Raw genomic sequence first — 25,226 nt, 5'->3', positions numbered from 1 at the left:
CCACTGCACTCCAGCCTGGGCTACAGAGTGAGACTCTTGTCTCAAAAAAAAAAAAAAAAAAGTTTATTCTCCTTTTTTCCTTAGAAGACTTTTTATGTCTTATTAAAACTGTGTTTACTTCTAAGGGTAAATAAGTTGTCATGCTCCACAGAACTATCATTTTAAATAAGCTTTGTAATATTAAAATAATAATAAATGTGTATGTATGTAGATGTAGGAAGGAAGGAAGGACTGAAAGTATTGATAGAACTGTTGGAAATTTAATTGAACTTTTAATACTATCTAGAGTTGAGAACAAGGAATCATTTTGTGGTTCATATATCCTCCTCTTTCCCCTAACCTCTCCTTTCACCACACTTTCTAGTATATACATAATCAAATAAGGTGAGCATAGGAAGTCTACAAATCACAGATGTTTTCCTCAGATTTCTAAATGAAACACAAATAGATGTTATTAAGCATATGTTCATCGAATTCATTAAAAGTAAATGAGTGTGATTTTTAATTTTAAGGGAAAGGATGAGGATTTGGAAGCATCAGGCTATAATAAAGCAGATGGTACAATAGCCAATCTGGAATACTGTTATTTTTAATAAAATCAGGCAATGCAATTCCATTCTGGCATTTTCCACTGTCATTGTAGACTGTCATCTGGGACACCTACCATAGTGTTTCTCCAGGATGCTAGCGCCCTCTCACTGGTGTATTTATTAATGCCTTGGTGAAAGGACTGCTTTCTAGGTGTTCTGAAGTGGGTTCTTCGTGGGTGGCTGACCAGGTTGCACATAATAGGTCCACTCTGACATTCTCATCTCCTTGAGCCAGTAATGCTCCAGCTAATTGACTGTAGGCCACTATTGGGTCCGAAGTCCAAGCTTCAATTACTCAGCCTAGCAGTGAAAAACTACACCTGAATGTTGAGTCAACACATTAAACCACAAATCCTAGATGAGTATGTGCATTTGATAAATTTGGCTGTATTTAATTTTTTATTTACCCACCTTGGGGTAACACCCTTCTGACCTGAAGGAAGAAGCTGAGGCACAGGATATATTTAAAGAGTTTGCTTGAACCAAAGTGAAGACAGCTGCCAGGAACACACTTCCAGGTTACCTTGAGGAGTGCTCCATTAGATCTTTGTTACTAGTAGGTTTTTAAAGGCAAAAGGAGACCAGGGCTGGGCTGATACAAAGTTGTTTGACAGGGATTTTCATTGGTTTACAAAATAACATTGATAGGGTGTGAGTCATGGTGTCCAGTGTATGACATTTTATGGCTACTTGGTATCAGTTTAGAGCCCACATAGCAAGTGGCCTCAAGAGGTGATTATTGAGCTCAAGGTGGGAGATGTGACTGCTCTCACATTTTAAATACCTCTCTGGGCCTGATAATGTAAATGGTCTCACATTCCTCAGATAAAAAAAGTTTTCTTTCTCAGTTCTTAGAATTCATTTCTATATGCTGCCCATACGCCTTCCAATATAAATTGGCAAAATCCTTTAACACCTTCATTGCTTTTATATCTAGTCTCTGCTGTGATCTTAACTGTCATTATAGGCCTGAAGACAATGACAAGTGATTGGGTAGGTGTTAAAGATACTTGGCCTCCCCTTTCGGGGTAACTATTTCAGGTGAAGTTAATAAATGCTTTATGCAAAAACAGGCTGGTTGCCTCAGGTTATAGCTGCTGTGGGGAAAGCGATGAGATTGCTTCTACCTGCAGAGGTTTGAAGGGATATGAGGGTTCAGAGTTCTCAGCACTGTCTTTTGCTGCCCAAAGGTTCCAAAATGTTGTCCAAAAGACAGAAACTGAGGCAAAATTAATATAGAGTTTATTTGGGCCAAGGTTGAGGACTGCAGCCCAGGAAACACAGAGAAGTGCTCCAGAGAACAAAAAAGAGGCTCAGGTTTTTAAAGAAAGACAAATCAGGAGAGGGAACATACAAAAGTCTTTTGTCAGGAATTCTCATTGGTTTGCAGAAATAACATTGATTAATGATTGGATGTATATTGTTGACCTATATAGGGTGTGAGTAATGGTGTCCAGAATATGGCATTGTTGGGTTAATTTATAGCTATTGGTGACGCTCAGTCTGGAGTCCACATAGCCGGTAGATTACTTAGCTGAACTGGGAGAATGAGATGTCACTGCAGTCACATTTCAGTGCCTCTCTGGCCGTGCTAATTTAAAGGGGCTCACATTTCTCGTAAAAAATTTATTTTCTTTCTCACATCTCATATCTTGGGAACTCCACTCATTCTGAATCCACACCCTTAGCCTAAGAGGTTTGGTCAGCGTTGTGCAGATCAATATTTTGCACCTGCTGGTGGGATGCACTGAGAGACATCGTCCTTGTGGTATTCCAGCCAAAAATGAATTCTTTGGGACTAGTCATAAACATCAGATGACCCCAGGATGAGTGTCACCGTACTCAGTTAGAGACCTGTACATTATAAAACTGTTGTGAGTGATAGGGAAGACTGAGGAACTGTTCTAGACCAAGGGAGATTGAAGAGATATGACTATTAAATGCAACACATATTTCTCAGTTGGATCCTGGCCTTGATAAGAAAAGGAGACATTGTTGGGATAACATGAATTGGGTCTGTGAATTCAAATGGTAAGTGTTCTAGTAATGTTGATTTTTTAAATTGAGAAGAAAGTAATGAAGAAAATACAGTAAAATATTAACAATTGGGGAATCTGGGTTAAGACGATACAGCAATTCTTTGTACTATTTAACTTTTCTATAAAACTGAAAGTATTTCACAGTAAATTTTTTAAAATTTCTGAACTCATATAAATTCTAATTATGAACAAAATGTTTGGAATACTATCGTTAATCAAATTGATAACACTAGGAAGTGACTCTGGCCTAATATTAAATAAGGGCCCAGCAACTTTGTATTTTGTAAGAATATTGATCTCAAACTAATTTGCCTTTGGATAGAACATAATGAATGTGAAGCAGATGGCAACTATTATTTTCATTTTGGTCCATTATCAACCTTGATGAGACCTTCTCTGACTATATAAAGTGGCCACCCTCTCCCAAATACTATTTATTGCATTACTGTATATATATATATATATATATAATTTAGAACTTACTATCTGAAATTAGTTCATTTTACTCACTTTTCACTGGCAATCCGCCTCTACCAGAATATAAGCTCCGTGACAGCAGTAGCTGTGAAGACTTAAAACAATTTCTTGGCACCTAGTAAGTGCTCCATAAATATTTGGTAAATGAATGAACAAATCAGTATTATTGTAATATAAATTCCTGGAACATGCTTTCACCAGGCCTGTCACTACTTATAAACAAGCTGTGTTCTCTGGGGACAATATTTCTGCAGTTCAATCTGATATTTTATGTTTTATGTAACTATTGGAAAAATAATTTCAAGTTTTCAGTTGACCTTTAATTCCCTTTTTTCCTTTTGTGTTTTGAATTATGTTAGTCAAAGTGAAAGGGAAGAATTTGAAAGTGAGTTCAAACAACAGTATGAACGAGAAAAAGTGTTGTTAACTGAAGAAAATAAAAAGCTGACAAGTGAACTTGATAAGGTGAGTGATTTAGTCTCATATTAATTGAGTAGTACATGCTAGATGTTCAACACTGATGGGAATTGTGGATGTAACTGTGTATTTGGCATACATTTTTGTTTAATAGTCTTTCTCCTGAGTTATATTGCTTCTATGATATATACAATTCTTTGTCGTATTCTAAAGAGACAGTTTTGCTTATCTCCTTTTATTCTTTGTCCCATTTTTGTTTTTTTTTTTTTTTTGAGCTTCTTATTTATTTCACTTTCCATCCGTATTAGTCCTTTTTGGGGTTACTATAAAGGAATACCTGAGACTGGGTAATTTACAAAGAAAATAGGTTTATTTTGGCTTATGGTTCTGCAGGCTGTACAGGAAGTGTGGTGCCAGCATCTGCTTCTGGTGAGAGTCTCAGGAAGCTTTCAATCACAGAAGGTGCAAGGGCGAGGGAGGGAGCAAGAGAGAGACTGGGGAGGTGCACACACCTTTGAACAACTGGATCTCACTGAGTGAGAACTCACTTATCACCAAGGGGATGGTGCTAAACCATTCATGAGGGGCCTGCCCCCATGGTCCAGTCACCTCCCACCAGGCCCCACCTACAACACTGGGAATCACATTTCAGCCTGAGATTTGGAGGAGACAAACATTGAAGTCATATCACTATCTGTTCTCTTTCTTACTCTTTTCTTTCATATATTCATCATTTGCCCTGTCATGGATGGCTAAGTTCAGGCCAACTTAAGTCTGGCCCTTGGCAAGAACAGGGACAATTAGGCCAAACCTGGAGAAATTGTAACAGCTGATTCATATTCACAGAGGAGAACTGGTAAAGCTAGAAATGATACCGGAGTAGGTGATAATCTAAGGAAACCATCTCAACCTAATTTCTAGCTTGAATACAGAATCATGTATTGAACTGAGAAGTAGCCATATTCATGAACAAAATTTCAAATACTTAAAGGAATTTTTTTCCACTTAGCATCTCAAATTTCTCAACTTCCCACCATTCTGCATTTCTTGTGCTAATTCCTAACAAGCAGTTGTAAAAATCCTAATATTAACTAGAAGTTTATTGTTTGTTTGTTTGTTTGTTTTGATACAGTCTCACTCGGTCGCCCAAGCTGGAGTGCAGTGGCGTAATAGCTCACTGCAACCTCAGCCTCCTGGGTTCAAACAATTCTCCTGCCTCAGCCTTCTGAGTAGCTGGGACTACAGGCGCACACCACCACACCCAGCTAATGTTTGTGTTTTTAGTAGAGATGGAATTTCGCTGTGTTGGCCAGGCTGGTCTTGAACTCCTGACCTCAGGCAATCCGCCTACCTTGGCCTCCCAAAGTGCTGGAATTATAGGCGTGAGCCACCATGCCTGGTTGCATGAGCCACTGCGCCCAGCCCAGAAGTTTTAATAATTCTACTTACATTTACATAAGAAGGGCTGGATAATTGCATTTTATAATGATATCTAGTATTTTCTTCCTATAAAAATATTATGTTCAATTATTAGTTATTCCAATAACAAACTGAAAGACCATTACTTGTAAAATAGAGACTCTTCTTTCTTTTTGTTTTATATATAGCTCTGTATTTTCACTATTTTCCCCATGATTATTTAGCATTTAAAATGCTAAATAAGTATTTAAAACATTTAAAAAATGAATGCTTGTTTTCTAAGCCTTTAAAAAATGACTAGTTGAAAACTACTTGAGAAAGAATACTGTTCATATTGTAAAGTCTTATAAAGCTAACATATACAAACATTGTAGAAAGTGGCTAAACAGTAATATAAATTGATTTTTTAAGCCATGAACAGTGCATGAACTTTATTGTATAACAGTTATTTCCATTGAAATAAGAGTAACAATATTTGAACTTTATCCAGACAGGTCACATAATTGTTACTTCATGTGTTGCCTAATTTGATTACAAAATTTAATGTCATTTTGTCCTATAAGACAGAATTTTAAGATTCTGTTGAGTTAACTACTAAAAGATGTTACATTTTAAGAAAAATTATATTGGAAAATAAGTTGAATGTAGATCAAATTTTTACATTCAATTATTGGTTTAATTTCATTGCTAGCCATACATTTCTGCTGAGTTTCTCTGAAATATATATTTAGAGAGAATTTTTCAAAACTTCTTATTTGATTAAAATTGTGTTGCAGTCTAATACATCCATGAGAAAGGGACATACTTAGGCCTAGTATATGTAGTGAAGCCTCCTTGATGAGGCCTGATGGATAGTTTGTTTTTAAAAAAAAAAAAAAAAAAAAATTACCCATTCTTCCTAAATTGAAAGGTAGGTAGGATATGAATAGCACTTTAAGAGCAAATTCATATGGTAAGTAAATATTTAATGTCCAGTGGTTACAGGACAATATTTATTCCTGAAGAAATGGGGGAGATCTGGAATCTCTATTTCCATTTGAACCTCTGCTCTGTTTCTCAAACTTTTTTTCAATTTTTGCATCTCTCTCTTCTTAATTCTCAGTCTCCCTTTCCCTTTTTAATTCTGTCTGTCTCAGTGATGATCAACTGAACTTCACCTCACATCTTCACTTTCCATTTATTCATTTTCCAATTTGGTTTGAAGTGGGTATTTTCCCCAAGGATGACAACAGAAGCATTTGCCATTGCTACACCAACTATTCCATTGGGAACCAGCTTGAAGAGAACTAGATCTCTTCTTGACAGAATTACAGATACAAAAGTCAGAAAGCAATTATTAGGTTAATTTTGAAAGGTATATATTATAGATTTTCACATTTTTAAACTCCAAAAATAAAAACATTTAAATAAATTTTTAAAAATTAGATGACATTTTTGTAAATCTTTTTTTTTTTTTTTTTTTTTTGAGAGGGAGTCTCGCTCTGTCGCCCAGGCTGGAGTGCAGTGGCGCTATCTCGGCTCACTGCAAGCTCCGCCTCCCGGGTTTACGCCATTCTCCTGCCTCAGCCTCCCGAGTAGCTGGGACTACAGGCGCCCGCCACCTCGCCTGGCTAATTTTTTTGTATTTTTAGTAGAGACGGGGTTTCATTGTGTTAGCCAGGATGGTCTCGATCTCCTGACCTCGTGATCCGCCCGTCTCGGCCTCCCAAAGTGCTGGGATTACAGGCTTGAGCCACCGCGCCCGGCCATTTTTGTAAATCTTATAAGCCCCACTTTTTATTAAAAGATAATTCATTGCAGGCTGGGCGCAGCGGCTCATGCCTGTAATCCCAGCACTTTGGGAGGCCGAGGCAGGCAGATCGCTTGTAGTCAGGAGTTTGAGACCAGCCTGGCCAACATGAAGAAACCCCATCTCTACTAAAAATACAAAAATTAACCGGGTGTGATGACACGTGCCTGTCCCATCTACTCAGGAGGCTGAAGAGGGAGAATCATTTGAACCCAGGAGGTGGAGGTAGCAGTGAGCCGAGATCGCACCACTGCACTCCAGACTGAGCGGCAGTCTGTCTCAAAAAATGTATATATATATAGCATTGCAAATATAATTAGCCATCTGGTTTCCTTCAATCTCATAACAAATTTTTAAAAATTAGCAATTTATGCCAGTGAGTAAAATTGTTTACAGTAAGAAAAGTTGTAATTTGTTTTTAAAATTTGTTTTTCAAATATTTTCAAAAAATGTGGAAAATATTTAACATGAAAGTTACCTATAATGTGATCACGACAAAATAGGTATTTTAATTTTGTATGTTTCTTTCCAGGTTTTGCCTGTATCCTTATTATTACATAATTGCAATCATGTATAGAGTCCACTTACTAATCTGCCTTTTCACTTAAAATGTTAAGAGCATTTTTTCATATTCCTATGTAGTCTTCTTATAACTCAAATGTGTCAGTGTACGAATAGTAAAACCTCATTTTCAAACATGAAAAATGAACTAATACTTAAAATTTACTATGTGCAGGTCATCTTCTGAATTACTTCATATAACTCATTTAATTTTCACAATAACTCTCTACGGTGTACCCTTTTGTTCTTGCCATTTTATAGATCAAGAAACTAAGTCAAAGAAGGGTTAAACTACTTTCCCAATCTCAAGAATAAGAGGTAGGATTTGAGTACAGGTAGTCGGGCTCCAGAGTCCATGCCTTTATTTGGTAATTATGCAGAGATTAACTTTTTTCTGACCAATTGCACATAAATTAAGCAATCTGTTGAAAACTATTTATCACTGTTGCAATATGACAGTGCAGAGTTTTCATTTTGCTCCTCTTGCAAATATCCAATTGAAACCCCAACCACAAATGTGGAAGGGCTATCAGAAATAATGGTAATCCAAAATGGATATTAGTGCAGGAATTAATGAAGAGAAGATGCTGCATATACAACCCTCAAAAACAGCTGGTGGACTTCTGGCTATGCTAATATGAAGAGATTGATTGATCTTCTAAAAAAATGCTAAAAAGCAAATGCAATTGTCAAAAACAACCATTTCGAAGTCTTGGAGTTAACCAAAGGAAGATGACAGCTACAAAACACTGCTAAGATGTATTAAGGAATATCTGAACAAATTGAGAGATAACTATGTTAATGGATTGGAAGACTCAATATTGTTGGGAGAGCAATTCTTCCCAAATTGAGCTATAAGTTCTGGGACATCCGTATCAAAATTCTGGTAGGCTTTTTGCTGGAATTCACAAGCTTACCCTTAAAGTTATAGAGGAATAGAAAAGACCAAGAATAGTTCAGATATTTTGAGTAAAGTTAGAAGTTGGAGGATTAATACTATTTAATTTTAATACTTGCTGTAAATATGCAATAATCAAAAAGATGTAGTACTGGCATAATGAAACAGAACGAAGAGTCCAAAAATAAGCTCTTACATTTATGGTCAGTTGATTCTCTGCAAAAGTGCCAAGGCAATTCAATGGAAAAAGGATAATCTTGTCATATAGTACTGGAACAATTGGATATCCATATGTGAGAAAAAATGAACTTGGATCCTTATTTCATACCTTATACAAAAATTAACTCAAAGTGGATCACAATCTGAAATATAAAACGTAAGCATAGGAGAAAATCTTTGTGATTTAAAAATGTCAAGATAATGACATTAAAAGCACAGTGAATGAGAGAAAAGTAATGATAAATTGAACATCAAAATTTTAAAAGAACATTAAGAAAATGAAAAGACATGCGCAGATGGGGAGGAAATATTTCCAAATCATTTATCTGAAAAAAGACATGTATTCATAATATGTAAAGAACTCTTAAGGCTGGACGTGGTGGTTCACACCTATAATCCCAGCACTTTAGGAGTCTAAGGCATGAGAATCACTTGAGCCCCGGGAGTTCAAGACCAATCTGGGAAATATATAAGACCTTATCTTTACAAAAGTTTTTAAAAAAATATTAGCTGGGTGTGGTGGTACATGCCTGTAGTCCCAGCTACCTGGAAGGCTGAAACAGGAGGATTTATGTGAGCCCAGGCAGTCAAGGCTGCAGTGAGTGGAGATGATGCCACTGCCCAGAGTTTGACCCTATCTCCAAAAAAAAAAAAAGGAAAAAACCCTCTTAAAACTCAACAATAGAGAATATAAACAACTCAGTTTTTTAATGGGTAACAAAGATGAATAGACATTTCATGAAAGATGATACATGAATAACAAATAAGCACATGAAAAGATGTTTGTCAATAGGAGAATGCCACTTAAAAACACAACAAGATACTGCTGTATACCCTCGAGAATGTCTATACTCAATTGGAGTGACCGTATCAACTATTGGCAATGATATGGAGGAACTAGAACTTATACACTGCTCATAGGAGTATAAAATGGCATAGCCCTTGTAGAAAATAGTTCCAAAAATTCTCAAAAAGTTAAACATATACTTAACATACAACCTGGCAGTTCTCCTATTTACTGAAAAGAATTGAAAGCCTAGTCCCCTTAAGACTTACATATGAATTTTCATAGCATTATATTCTCATAATAGTAAACAACTGGAAACAGTACAAATGTTTATCAATGGTGCATGGATAAACAAAGCATACCATACCCATATACTAGAATACCACTCAGCAGTAAAAAGGAGTGAACTTCGGATACATGCAACAGTATTGAGGTTCAACTTCAATAATCTAAGTGAAATAAGTCCAATACAAAAGACTACATATTCTGTTATTTCATTGATAGAAGATTTCAGAAAATGCAGAACTACAGAAATAGAAAGCAGATCAGTGATAGGTAGAGAAATTAGGGTGGGGACCAAGATCAATTGCAAATAGGCATGGGGATATTTCTTGAGTATTAGAAGTGTTCCAAAACTGGATTGTAGCAATCACTGTACAACTGTTTAAGTTTGCTAAAAATCATTCAACTATATACTTATAATGCGTGAATTTTATGTTATATAAATTATACCTCAGTAAAAGTGTAAAAAAAAAAAAAAAACTGGTAAACTGTATCTTCAGAGGTGAATGGCACACCCTGAGGTACAAAACTTAAATCTCTTGTTTGCGATAGGCAAATCAGTGTGTGCCAGCAGTGACTGATAGCTTCCCTGGATCTCATTTCCTTTTGGGAAGACAAGGAGGTTGGAGGTAGGATTAAATGGGGGAATTACAGACAAACTCTATATGCGTAAAACAATTTATTGCTGTTGTTTTGCCAGAGGGGAAGAAATGAAACTTTGCTTTGTGATTTGTGCCAAAATTGCCTATCTCTGCACAGAAATACAGGTTAAAAATAAACACCAATAAAATCCTGTGTCATTAATAGAATTCCTAATAACTTAGAATTGAGAGTTGGCAAACTATGGCCTCTGGACAAATCTAGCTCCCAGATTGTTTTTGTCTGACCCACATGATAAAAATGATCTTTATATTTTAAAATGGCTATTTTTAAAAAGAAGATGATGATAATGTGAGATTTTATGTGGCCCACAGAGGTGAAAATACTTGTTGTCTGGTTCTTTACTGAAAAAGTTTGCAGACCCTTGACTTAGAACATGGTTGTGGCCTGTATTAGGTAGGGTTCCACAGAGAAACAGAACCAATACAGTGAGTGTATGTGGGGGGTGGGGGTGTGTGTGTATGTGTGTTGGGAGCAGGGGAGATTATAAGGAATTGGCTCAAGTGATTATATAGCCTGACAAGTCCCGAGATCTGCACTGGGCAAGCTGGAGACCCAGGAGAGTATATTTTGTAGTTCCAGTCCCAAAGCTTGGCAAGCTTAACATTCAGGAAAAGCTTCTGTCTCATTTCAGGTCTGAAGGCAGGAGAAGCTGATGTCACAGCTGATGTTCCCCCCTACTATTGGTGCAGTCAGCCTTTTTGTTCTGTTCAGGTTGATCACATGGGACTCACATACATTAGGGAGGGGAGTCTTCTCAGTATGCCAATTCAAATGTTATCTTATTAAGAAGCACCCTCACAGACCTACCCAGAATAATGTTTGACCCAATGTCTAGGCACCTTGTGGCCCAGTCAAGTTGACAATCACATGGCCCTTTTATCCCTAAAAACCTGTGAATAGATCCTTTAGGAGCAACTCACCTTCATCAAAGTTGAGTCATCAAGAAGAAACTAGCACAGTATCTCTACAAACATACAAAAAAGGAAGAAAGGAGTAGTATTAAATAGCAGATGAGACCATTTATCAGAAAAAAAAATGTAGCTATGAAATAAAATAGTAAGCAAATATTTTTTCATGTGGTGTTTTTTTTGTTTTTGTTTTTTTTTTTTTTTGAGATGAAGTCTCACTTTGCCACCCAGACTGGAGTGCAGTGGTGTGATCTCTGCTCATTGCAACCTCCGCCTCCCGAGTTCAAGCGATTCTCCTGCCTCAGCCTCCCAAGTAGCTGGGATTACAGGCATGCGCCACCACACCCATCTAATTTTTTTATTTTTAGTAGAGACGGGGTTTTGCCATGTTGGCCAGGCTGGTCTCAAACTCCTGACCTCAGGTCATCCACCCACCTCGGCCTCCCAAAGTGTTGCGATTACAGACGTGAGCCACCACACCCAGCCTTTTTCATGAATTTTCTAAAAACTTAAAGCAAGAACTTTTTGCTTCTGTGACAGAAGAGCTTACATCCTACCACCTCACCAAGAAGAGCTATAAAGCTTAATTTTAAAAATAATACTATATGAATACCACTTATAGGATTCATCTGTAAGAAGTCATTGGAGTGACAACAAGGAAACCAGGACTTTACTGACCAAGATCCTAAAGGGAATAATAGTACAGAGCAGTGAGCCCAACATTTAGTGCCACTTTTCCTCTTTGGGCATTTGCAGATATGAAAGCAGAAAAATCTCAGAATCTAGGAAGTTGAACATGGTATTCCACAGTTTTACAAGGCTGGAGAGAGAAAAATGGAAGTGCATTGCCTATCAAGTTGCAGGATCCTTAGTAAATAATTCAGACTTTCAGTTCAACCCACTGAAAGCCTACATTTTAGGAGTAAGGGTGAGTGAGAAAGATAAGTCCTCAGTAACTGAAACCCAGCCTCCAAGATCTATCTTTACTCTGATTGCCTACCAAAAGTAAAAGTAAATAACCTCTGGAGGAAGATATTATCTAGAGTCTTAAAATTATCTAAAATTTTTATACATGATATGTGGCATGCAGGAAAAAAATTACCAAGCATATCAGCAAACACAACCAAATCATTGAAAACCAAGAGAAAAATTCAGCAGCAAAAACAAAATCAGAAAAGGGAAAATGAAAACCAGGCAGTCAGTAGAAACAGACCCGCAGGAGTTCCCAGTATGAAATTTTTATGAAAGGATTTTAAGATAATTGTGTAATTTGTTTAAGAAAGTAGACATATGAAGAATTTCAGCAAACAACTAGAATCTTTACAAAACTGTCAAATAGAATTTCCAGGAGCAAAAAATAAAATAACCGAAAGACTCAATGAACGTTTTAACAGATTGGAGAGAAACAAAGAAAAGGACTACATATGTTTAAAAAAAAATTTAGACTAAAGTGTACTCAGGGATTCAAAAGAATAAAAAATATAGAAAGGAGGATATAAGACATAGAAGATGTGATGAAAACTTGTAACATACAAATAATTGGTTTCCCAAAAGGTGAGAAGAGACAGATGGTGGCAGTGCAATATTCGAAGAGTGTTTATGGCCCAGAATTTTTCCAAACCTGTGAGAAACATTTAGCCACAAATTCAAGAAATACCACAAACCCTAAAAGTGAAAGAATTAATAGAAATCAGACCCCAGTTAGACAAATCCTAGAAAAGCTGCCAGAAACCAACCAACATAAAATTCTAAAAGCAACCAGAGAAGAAAGACACATTTATGTTCAAAGGCGTGAAACTTCAACTGAAAACTGACTTCCCAACAGAAAAAATTAAAAATGGAATTTAGAAGAAAAAGAATGTCCTAAAAATGCTATAGTAAAATAACTGCCAAGTTACAATGTTATTTACAGCAAAAAATGCCTTCCGGAAATGAAGGCAAAAATTCAGAATGTAGAAAACTGCAGGACAACCTACATTCCTTTTTTTTTTTTTTTTGAGACGGAGTCTTGCTCTGTCACCCAGGCTGGGGTGCAATGACATGATCTCTGCTCACTGTAACCTCCGCCTCCTGGGTTCAAGCAATTCTCCTGCCTCAGCCTCCCGAGTAGCTGGGACTACGTAGGCGCATGCCACCACGTCCGGCTAATTTTTTGTATTTTTAGTAGAGACAGGGTTTCACCGTGTTACCTAAAATAGTCTCGATCTCCTGACCTCATGATCCACCTGCCTCGCCCTCCCAAAGTGCTGGGATTACAGATGTGAGCCACCGCGCCTGGCCATGACAACCTACATTCTTCATGTCAAAAGAAAAATAAAGGTGTTGCAGGGAAACCTGTAAATAAAATAGACTTAAAAGACATATTGGGCCAAGCGTGCTGGTTCATGCCTGCAATCCCAGTAGTTTGGGAGACCATAGCAGGCGGATGGCTTGAGCCCAGAAGTTTGAGACCAGCTTGGGCAACATGCCGAGACCCCATCTCTACAAAAAATTTAAAAAATAAAAAATTAGCCAGGTACTAATTTTTTTTGGCTGTAATCCCAGCTACTTGGGAGGCTGAAGTGGGAGGATTGCTTGAGTCCAGGAGGTGGAGGTTGTAATAAGCTGAGATCACACCACTGCACTCCAGCCTGGGTGACAGAGTGAAACCCTGCTCAAAAAAAAAAAAAAAAAAAAAAATATATATATGTATATATGTATATATCTCCAACCATTAACCATTCAGCTGTGTTTTCTTATTGGTATCATGATTGAATTTAACAAACTTAAGTTTTGCGATATGTTGAAGTAAGTGGAAACTTGAACTATTACTACCTACGTGCTGTTAGGAAATTCCTGAAATTTGTAGTATGATGCTATGGTGGTTATATTTTAAAAGAGAGATCCTTATTTTTTAGAGATACATACAGCAATATGCATGGATAACATTGTATGATGTCTAGTATTTGTTTCCGAATAATACAGGAAGAGGGGATAAGAGAACAGGCGTATAGGCCAGGTGTGGTGGCTCATACCTGTAATCCCAGCACTTTGGGAGGCTGAGGTGGGCGAATCTTCTGAGGTCAGGAGTTTGAGACCAGCCGGACCAACATGGTGGAACCCCATCTCTACTAAAAAGACAAAAAATTAGCCAGGCGTGATGGCGCATGTCTGTAATCCCAGCTACTGGGGAGACTGAGACAGGAGAATCGCTTGAACCCGGGAGGCAAAAGTTGCAGTGAGCCGAGAACGCGCCATTGTACTCCAGCCTAGGCAACAGGAACAAAACTCTGTCTCAAAAAAAAAAAAAAAGAACAGGCATGCAAGTGAAACAAGATGGATGTTGAAGTAATCATTGTTGAAATTAGGTAGTGGGGCTCATAGGAATTCATTTATATTTTCCATTTTTGTATATGCTTGAAATTATAAGCTTCTTTAAAGAAGAAAAGATGACATAAAGACATTTTTTGGACCAAAAAAAAAAAAGTTATTTCACACAGAAATAGGCAATTCTTAAGCCAAGTAGAGAATGTTCACAGAACCAAGTCACTGTAGGATGTAAGGAAAAAAGCAAAGATAGCAGGAGAATTCAGAGTACTTGATATCCAAATTCAGTGAGCAAAAGGGATTATTATAATAAGACAAGCATTATTGGGTAGATGATGTTGAGTAATCAAATTTGACAATACCTGTCTGAACATCTCAGATTCTTGGTCCTGAAAGTCATGCATGTCTTAAAACTACCTTTCAGCTTACTACTTTGTATGAGAACTTAAGTATACACAACCAGCAGTTAGAAGAAGAGGTTAAAGATCTAGCAGACAAGAAAGAATCAGTTGCACATTGGGAAGCCCAAATCACAGAAATAATTCAGTGGTGAGTGCTCTTTTAAATGTTCTTTTGTGGATGATTGTGAGTATGTGGCCAAGTTGGTGTGAATTCCAGGTGGCTACTAATAATGGTTTTTATCTCATTTGTCAGCTATGATAAATAAGTTACTCGAAAAGCACAATTTTATTATTGACCTGTTATTTGTGTTCTAATGTGTTTTCTGTTATGTTCCTCTGTTCCCTAACTCTAACAAATGTCCCATACCAGCATTTAACACAGCTTCATTGTAATCTGATTATTGATTATTACTTTCTAAGAAAATGTTACCACCTCCAGAGTCAAAGTTGGAATTCATCTGCTACCTATGGATGTTTCTTTCTAAGACCAAAACTCCTGTATTTGTGAGTATTTTAAGAAATGGAAGGCCTGCAAAAAACTTAGAAGCTAAAGATACTGTACTGTTACCTTCTATCATGATTATACCAGATTAATTCACACATGACATTTTTAAAACCTTAAATGGTTACATTTTAGTTTTATCAGCTCTTTCTCAAGCTCTTGGGATTTCGTTTGGAATATACATGTTAGTAACCTTCATATTCATTTATTAAACCATTATTCTGGTGCGTGTAAAAAATTTCATATTTTAATAATACATGGAGAAAGCAGAATCTAATGAAGACTGTATTTCCAAGTAAAAATAGGTAACTTAACTTTTTATATTTATTTAACTTTTTAAATCCTTTTTGGCAAATGGTAGGTGTTTAATTTATATCAAAACAAATACAGGTTGAGCGTTCCTAATCTGAAAATCTGAAATTGAAATATTTCAAAATGTGAAACTTTTTGAGTGCTGACATGACACCACAAGTAGAAAATTTTAGACCTGACTTTGTGATGGGTCACAGTCAAAACTTGGTTTCATACACAAGAAATTATTCTAAAACATTGTAAAAAATTACCTTCAGGCTATATTTATAAGGTGTATATAAAACATACACAAATTTTGTGTTTTGTCTTGGGTCCCATTGCCAAGGTAACTTCATTATGTATATTCAGGTATTCCAAACTCCAAAACATAAAAAATCCTGAAATCCAAAATACTTTTGGTCTCAGGCATTTCACATAAAGGATATCCAACCTGTAGTTTCATCATTTATTTATAGATTAGTCATTTGTAGGGAATTTTATTTCCTATACGCATATTTTGGTTCAAATGCTTTTCCATTAAGAGCTCTTAGGCTTATAATGTTTCTATTCAGTGCATATAAAGGGAATATGCAGATTGTGGAAATTTATTTGGGTTCCAGACAGTATAGTTATTGGTTCATTAATTTACATCTACATCATCAAGTCTGCATTTCTGAAGCAAAATCCACTTTAATCTTTAACCAAGTTTATAATATCAAAAATTATGACTTGCCATTTGTAATTCCATTTTTATGTTATCAAATATATATTTAAGGTGGAGCTGAAAATGACTTTTCAGAAGGCAGAGTCAAAACCTGTGTTCCTAGACTTCTGATTTTTTCAAGTGTCAGGCATGCTGATTTGAGCTGGAACAGGAAGTGGTTCTAGTAATGGAAGGAAGCTTTCAATGTGGGCTTTGTAGAAAGGGTTAATAGAAAGGGTGAAGATGAAAGTTTTATATGATGCCACAAAACACTCATTATACACTTCTCACATTCAAGCGAAATGCAGAAATCAGAAATACAAGGAAGTCACTTTGCATAAAAGCTGTTATTAACCCCACTTCTTATTTAGAAATGGACTGTTAGATAGCAGATTGGCAAATACCCAAGGGAAAAAGTAAAATATATATTCCCTGTTCAACTTTCTTACCTACTTGAAAGGTAACTCTGTGAGATACAATATCCAAGTTTATAAAGGTCGAAAGACTGAGTTATTTTCATTTTTGAGTTTAGTATACAGAGTAAGTATTCCTTATTCAAAATGCTTAGGACCAGAAGTATTTTGGATTTCTTTTGGATTTTAGGAAGTTTGCATTATACTTAACAGTTCAGCATCCCTAATCCAAAAATTTAAGCATCTTGTCAGTACTCAAAAAGTTCCAGATTTGGGGGCATTTCAGATTTTGGATTTTCAGATTACAAGTACTAAACCTGCTTTAAAAAAATGAAGTAATGCTCAAACAAGATTATAGGACCTCATGACATACAGCACCTTAAATGTTTCCTGGGACAAATGAACAGTTTAATATAAAAGAAATACTGCAGTATATAAAACCTTATGTGAAGTCACTTCTAATGGCTCTTGAACTCCACCTCCTCTCTCTTTTGCTATGAAATATCCCTTTCATAAGAAACCCTTTTAGAGCAAGGACATCTTCTTCTCACCACTGTTAGAGTAGGAACCTTCCTTCTCACCATTGGCTCATCAGAGGACTTCACGTTTTCTCTTTGAAATAATATTACAAAGAGAGGTTAGATTAATAGGCTAATCCATAAGATTTATTTTTTAAATGTGTTTCCTCACATAAGGCATTCTTTTGGTACAATAAGAGATACAGAGGTCTATAAATGTAGTACTTGCCTTTAAGTAACTTATAACTTAACATTTAAAGTTTAAAAACTATTTTGACCAGAACTGGCGATAACTTACAAGACTTAAATATAAATGCCTTACATATTGAATAGATACTGACTTTTTAAAAATAAGAATGTAGTGTTGAGGGAATTATCTCAGACTAGTTGCTCAAGAAGGGTGGGAGCAGTCAGTTAAACTAGACTGTGTTTTCTGAAAAGCCTGAGTTTAGTAAAATATCCTACACCTAGTTTGACCAAATTGGAATTTATGTAAAAGAATAGTAGGAAATAAGAGTAACAAAGTTACTGCAACACAATTGTCATGAATACTAGGTAAGAATTTTACCTTCACTTATTTGTAAGATGGAGAAGGTTTTTTGCAAAGGTAATGGTATTAATTAAAATGATGATGAGGCAAATAGCTTTTAACAGTAATGTTCAGGATGAAATAGATGGTAAGGTTGGAAATAAAGTGAATAAATGCAGGAGACGTTGTGAAAGAAAAATCTATAGGACTTAATACTACTTACAAATGAAGGGTGAGAGATGAGGAGAAATTAGTATTCCTGAATTGTGAGTTAAGGTGGTTAAGAAAATGATGGCATCATTGAAGTAGGAAAGTTAAGAGAGGTAACCACCCTTGGGGAAGATGATACAATCAATTTTATCTGTTATTTTATTTTGTTTGTTGGTGAGACTGAGGTGTCCTGAGGCATCTTAGTAGAGGTTTCTCATATGCTTTTGAAAAACTAACGTAAAGGTTAGGATTAGAAATGTAAATTTGGGAATTAAATTCCTATTGAATAAGGCCAATGAAGTGGTTGAGATGTTTTTAAGGAAACAAGAAAGAAGGCAAATGGTAAGGGCTATATGATACAAGCTAGATGAAACAGCTCTGCAGGAGAACCAGGAGAAGGGTTTAATGATTACAAAGCGTTTCAGTAATGAAACCTTTGTCTTTCTTTATTTAAATCCACTCACATTATTTGAAACATTCCTCATTCAGTAATGCTCATTTGTGTATAGCAATAGCTTCTATTGATTAAAACATAAGAGTATTCCAGTCATTAGGCTGGAAATTCACATGTATTCTTATTTAGTTATTACACCAGTTCTGTGAGATAGGTATTATTACTACCCTCATTTTATAGATGGGATAACAAAGTTAGAGAAGTAACCTGGCCAAAGTCACACAGTTGGTAAGCACCAGAGCTAGGATTTGAAACCAGGTCTGTATGACTTAAGAATCAAAGTTCCTAATTACAATATATGCACCAACTTTTCAGGAACTGTCCCTTATTTGTCTTCTTTTGTCTTCTTAATGTGCCCAATGTAATAGTATTTAATAAGTATTAACTAATTGATTATTTGAGAGAACTTGGAAGGGAAGGATTAAATGTGCCAAGAGAACACATAGATCTAAGTTGGCCTCCTGTAGTTGAGTTTTAACAGATTAGCTTCAGCAAAATAGTTGAGGCAGGAATTAGACTTCAGGAAGTATAGAGTAGTGAATGGAGGGTTTAATACTACAGCACTTACATGTATGTAGTAGAACAATGAAAGAGGGAAAAATGGGATGTTTGGGGGTTTGTCAGTGAGGAGGACAGGGAACTTTTGTATTTGGTAGAGTTTGTTCATGTTTAAAGAAACCAATGGAAATAATGAAATTGAAAATATAAGGTATAGTAGGGAGGGTGATTATGTATAGTAATAATAACTATGTTACTAAGAAGTATTTGAACGATTTAACCAAATAAAAGATGAGACAGCTACCTCTAAAACTGTTTTTAAAAGTTAAGAGAAGGAATATGAGTAAACTTAACCAAATGGCTTAGAAGCAAGGAGTAAGAGGTAGTGTTAGGGCCGGGTGTGGTGGCTCATGCCTGTAATCCCAGCACTTTGGGAGGCTGAGGTGGGCGGATCACCTGAGGTCAGGAGTTCAAGACCAGCCTGGCCAACATGGCTAAGCCTTGTCTCTACTGAAAATACAAAAATTAGCCAGGCATGGTGGCATGTGCCAGTAATCCCAGCTACTACAGAGGCTGAGGCAGGAGAATTGCTTGAATCCAGGAGACGGACATTGCAGTGAGCTGAGATTGTGCCACTGTACTCTGGCATGGGCAATGGAGCAAGACTCTCTCTCTCTCTCAAAAAAAAAAAAAAAAGTGTTGGGGTTGGAGAAACAATATTTTTTTTAAATGAGGTTGAAAAATAGACAAATAGCAATGATTATGAAAAGGAACTGTGTGAGATCTAGCGTCCAGTGGAACTTAAATGGCATGAGTTACCCTCCAAATCAGTAATTCTCTATAGCCAAGAAAAAGAGAAGTAGGTTTAATCAAAAGTTAGGAATTAGCGGAAGATTGCAGTTGTAAGGTGTTCAACATGTAAATAAATGTGTTCAACATGTAATGTGTTCAACATGTAAATAAAAAGCAAAGTTAGAAAAAAGAGATTGTCATATAAAATTCCAGATAATTTAAAGTCAGTTTACAAGAAGTTGATTTCCAAAGTTAATAAAACATACTGGACTTCACAGTTTCTTGGAAATATGCATAAACTAAGATCTCTGAGCTATGGTAGATACTAAACCAGCACTAGTTGAGCCCTGTTAGCCTAGGCACTTAACAGATAATACAGTTTTCTTTATTGTTACCATTTAAGTATCCTTTTTGTATTCTAAAAAAGATAATCTTCATTCATGCCAATTTATTCTCTATACTACATACCAGGTAATTAAGTAAAAAGATTGCAGTCACTTGTGATCAAATAATTTTAGAAGGACACAACCCTTACTATACAAACATTCTTAAAATAATTTCCAAAACCATTTTTCTTTAACAGGCAATAAAAATATTTACATTTACATAGAGCCTAGGAATATGTAACTGTCCCTAGAGTGGACAACTTCTTACAATGGTTTTATTGCATCTCCATATTTTCTTTTGCTTGTACTCCAAAGACAACCTCCCATCTAAGAGAAGAGAGCACCAAGCCTCGTTTAAAGGGCCTCATTAAGATATATATGAATTTGACTCCTCAGGAGTTTACATTCTAAGAGATACTAAAGCAGCTCAGGAGTTAAACATGTCTGCTGTATGCATCAGATACATACTGATTTACCTGAAATATACTTTCCTCGTAGCTTCAGTGACATGGATTTTATCTGAAAACTGCCAGCCTGCACAAAGACAAATTGTCTTCCCCAAAGTCTTTTAGAATACACTTGTGAGCATTGCAAATTTCGACTCCATTTTTTTTCTTTGTGCAGTATGGCTTTCTTTATACCAGTGGTTTTCATTCTTCCTGAGAATAGGACCTCTTTTGTAGATTTTTGTAGATATGCTAGACTCCTCCCTTCACCTTCTCACCGCTTGAGGGAAGTGTAAGAAATGCAGACTTTTTCTTGAGAAATTCTAAAGTGTGGAATTTGTCTTACTAAATATAATTTGAAAAGTTTCTATCTAAAATTATAATTGTATCATCAGCTAGATAGCCTTAAGGCAGTAAGTAGAAATTGGGTTTTGGTAGTTTAATCTCTCTTTGTTATTTTAGTGATCATTTTAGAAAACAGAAGAGCTTAATTACAATATAACCCTGATTTTTGCAGAATATCATACATTAAACTTTCTAAATTTAATATACTTCAGTTTTAAGAATGGTATGTTGTTTTTATGATGTAAAATGACGGAATTCAGTTAATGAGAAATCTTATTATTTAGAAAACCTCACCCATGTGTGCATCTGTGTTGTTAGATTTAAAGAATGTTAATTCTGTGTTTCAAGGGTGAAGTTTTACTAATTTATCAGCTATGAGTAACCTGGACTTTTGTAAACTTCACCAGCTCTACCATGTACATAAAAAGAACAGTTCCATAAACCTCTTCCCAGTTGCTGACAGGTAGTATACTATGGTAGACCTTTTCAAAGAAATTATTTAAGACTATCTTTGAATTTCCTATCACTTATTTCTTTAGGAAGCTTTAAAATAACATATATTGCACTGAAGCTTTTTTGTTTTACTTTTGTACTTTGTCTTTACGTATTCTAGGGTCAGCGATGAAAAGGATGCACGAGGGTATCTTCAGGCCTTAGCTTCTAAAATGACTGAAGAATTGGAGGCATTAAGAAATTCCAGCTTGGGTACACGAGCAACAGTAAGCTTCTATGATTTTGCATGGAGGCTCATCATATTAGAAAAAAGAGACTTAGGCCGGGCGCGGTGGCTCAAGCCTGTAATCCCAGCACTTTGGGAGGCCGAGATGGGCGGATCACAAGGTCAGGAGATCGAGACCATCCTGGCTAACACGGTGAAACCCCGTCTCTACTAAGAAATACAAAAAATAGCCGGGCGAGGTGGCAGCGCCTGTAGTCCCAGCTACTCGGGAGGCTGAGGCCAGAGAATGGCGTGAACCCGGGAGGCGGAGCTTGCAGTGAGCTGAGATCCGGCCACTGCACTCCAGCCTGGGCTACAGAGCGAGACTCCGTCTCCAAAAAAAAAAAAAAAGAAAAAAAGAAAAAAGAGACTTAAAAAACACTATAATAAATCCAGTTACTTGTATCAGTTTGTTTAGACTTTGAGCCTACTAAAGAGTTTTTTATGAGAAAACGATTAGTTTGGGTCTTTTCCAGTTTAGAAAAACATAACACACAGCTGGTTAACTGTAATAATTTAAATGTTAAAAATAGGATGGAACTAAAAACACAGTCATTATTTCATAGGATATGCCCTGGAAAATGCGTCGTTTTGCGAAACTGGATATGTCAGCTAGACTGGAGTTGCAGTCAGCTCTGGATGCAGAAATAAGAGCCAAACAGGCCATCCAAGAAGAGTTGAATAAAGTTAAAGCATCTAATATCATAACAGAATGGTAAGATTGAATAATATAGTCCCACTAGAATAATTTCTGAGTTTGTCAGAGTCATTTGTGGAGAAGTTACATGTTTAGTTTCCATTGCTTTCTTTTAGAAAAATGATGGCCAAATATGTTACGAAAATAGATGCTTTCAAAAATAGATGAAAATAGATGCTTTCAAACCTTGTAGATAGTGATGAGGTTTTAATATAGCCTTGTTTTCCTCTGGCTTGTCCATAAAGTAGAATTAATAGTATTAAATAATAATCCATTATTTACTTTTCCTCTTATTTATAAAATTTAGTTGACTTAAATTTTATTAAACCTAAAATTCTCTCATGTTTAGGAATATTATATTTGTATAAAAGTACAATGTATGGTGAGAACAAAATATAATCATTTGAAAATTGTGGCCTCTACCATAGGTCTTTTAGGTGTTTTATAAATGAAAATTCTATTGATGGCACATTTCACAATGGTATAATATCTTCTAAGTATAATTATTATTTTTCATGTTTCCTTATGTATTTAGAAAAAGTATATCCCACAGTCTCTGAAGCAGTTAGCTAATGAACACATTTCCTCAATTCTTGTCACAACACTAGAGTGAATCATACTCTGAATACATAAATGATTCACAATTAGATTGATTATAAACATGGTTCAAAATAAGTCAGTTTACGTGACATAGAGGAACAATAGAAACTTCACATCACAAGTGAAACTACAAATATGAAAATCCATTGACTGCTGAGAATATCAAAAGTTCCAAAAGCCTGAAAAGAAATGCAGGCCCATGAATTCAGTTTTTAATGGTGTATATTCATAGTCCTTAAACTGCAATTGTTAATCTTTTTAATCATATCAAAGGCCAGATACATGATACCTCTGTCGGATTATAAACTTTTGGTTTATAAGCTTTTTGCTATAACTAATGCAGACATTGTATGTTTTACTTAAATGTGCTTACGTGGCATTGAGGAGGGGAAAACTTTTCCTGGAGAAAGTGAATTTGATCCCAGCGTAAAGAGCTAATCAATGTCATTCTCTGGGTTGTGATTTGAAATAAGTAAGATCTTTTCTCCTTACACCTAGGACATAATGAGTTTACATATTGTTCATAAGTCAGGAAGATGAGCCAGTTTGAAAAATTATAAACTTACTCCTGTATATGCTCCACTTTCATGGTTGCCTGTAATGATATAATATCTAACAAAGTCTAACAGAATTCTAAAATAAACCTTTGATTTTATAACATTTTTAAATTTAATAATTTAGTTCAGGGTCAGCAAATGTTTTCTGTAAAGGTTCACTTAGTAAATATTTTAGGCTTTGATTAGCCTCCATCACAACTTCTCATCTCTACTATTGTAGTGTAAAAGCAGCCATAGTTAATACTTAAATGAATGAGATTGGCTGTGTTCTAGTAAAACTGTTAATCTACATGAAAGTAGGTAGCAGGCTGTATTCGTTCTTCCTGCCGTAATTTACAGTCCCCTAATTTACCATGCCTGACACTTAAACCAAGTAAGTTTGGCTACATCCAAGATGGCTCAGTAACCAGCAATAAAAATGACATTTTTCCTTTTTTCTCCTTATTTAAGTAAACTAAAAGATTCAGAGAAGAAGAACTTGGAACTGCTCTCAGAAATCGAACAACTGATAAAGGACACTGAAGAGCTTAGATCTGAAAAGGGTATGGGAGTGTGTGTTTGCCTTACTCAGGACTTACTATTATGTTATAAATATGTTTTATTACAGAAGAATCAGTTCATTGCATAGGTGGGAGAATTGTTGACATAAGCAATTCTGGCACTCATTTATGAATACATGTGTGTATATATGATGCATGTGCGTACACACACATTTGGAAGACTGGCCTCTGAGTCATTTTGTTTTACTTAATATGCATTGTTTAAAGATTTCATAGTAACAGAAAAAGACACTTTGCCATAAATTTGATGTTTTTTTCAGTGCCATGGACTACTTCATGAATAACATTTTTGTGATTGGAAAAAAATTTTATTTTATAATGTACTTTATAATATTCTCAAATGCTATAATATAAGGTTATCACTCTGACGATGGCAATGTGTGTTAACATTCAGAACTTGGTAAGGGTACTTGAACAAGTATTTCTTAGCACTTTTTATGTGCCTAGATGTATAAAAATTTGGGGGGGATACACTTTCAGGATAGTTGAGGAAACAATGTATGAAATAGCTAAAGATTAATCTAGTATTAATGGAGCAATTCAATAAGGAAAATTTGGGGGGGCATTTTAATGTCTTCTTCCAGTTTGACACTTAAATTGCTTGTCCTGTGGGATATCCCGGATTTATTACCATTTTCTTGAAAACTTTACTTGAACATTTTTCCATTCATGTTAAAGCTTAGTCAGAGTGCTTGATAGCTGTATTACATGAACTTCTTAAACTTTCCTTAATGTGGATGTTAAGAATGTGAAGATTTAATAAAAAGAAATATAGATATTTTTAAAATAAAGGGATATCTTATATGCATTTATTGGAAATTGATTTTTCTAACAACAGCCATCACTGAATACCGAACTCGTTAATGGGCTTTTTATTAGGTCTAAGTACTTCTCCATCATTTCTCAGCCATGCAACACAGTGAGATAAAACTGGTGGAGTCTCTGCATCTGCATGTAAAATGATGGAGAACAGCGAGTAATCACATAAAGAAGCTAACATGAAAAAACCTTTATAGATAGTTGATGCTCAATAAATTCTTGTTGATTGAATTTCTTAATTAACAAGAAAAGGAAGGAGCCCAGAAAAAGTGAATAGTAATTCAGATTAGGAGCACAAGCCATCATGCCAAAATGAAAATCAAGCTAGGTTTTAATTAATGAAAATTGGAAGGGAGATACATTATTTAGTGATGAAAAGAAAAAGAATACATAAGACATGGACAACTTGTGGCCGCAATGGCAAATAGGAGA

At 35.7% G+C, this 25,226-nt stretch overlaps 1 protein-coding gene across 11 annotated transcripts in view; it reads left to right on the top strand.

Moving 5' to 3' along the window:
* CDC42BPA (CDC42 binding protein kinase alpha) overlaps positions 1–25,226 on the top strand; it is a 328,744-nt gene that overhangs the window by 216,181 nt on the left and 87,337 nt on the right. For all 11 annotated transcript variants that reach the window (XM_028826295.2, XM_077938812.1, XM_077938809.1 and 8 more), the window contains 5 exons: positions 3,466–3,571; positions 14,780–14,904; positions 21,457–21,562; positions 22,128–22,276; positions 23,866–23,957. In XM_028826295.2, coding sequence (XP_028682128.1) covers positions 3,466–3,571; positions 14,780–14,904; positions 21,457–21,562; positions 22,128–22,276; positions 23,866–23,957 — 578 coding nt within the window. The remainder of the gene's footprint in view (positions 1–3,465; positions 3,572–14,779; positions 14,905–21,456; positions 21,563–22,127; positions 22,277–23,865; positions 23,958–25,226) is intronic.

The sequence above is a fragment of the Macaca mulatta genome, chromosome 1 (genome assembly GCF_049350105.2).
Source record: "Macaca mulatta isolate MMU2019108-1 chromosome 1, T2T-MMU8v2.0, whole genome shotgun sequence".
Classification (NCBI taxonomy): domain Eukaryota; kingdom Metazoa; phylum Chordata; class Mammalia; order Primates; family Cercopithecidae; genus Macaca; species Macaca mulatta.
This window is presented reverse-complemented; position numbering and strand designations above follow the sequence as displayed.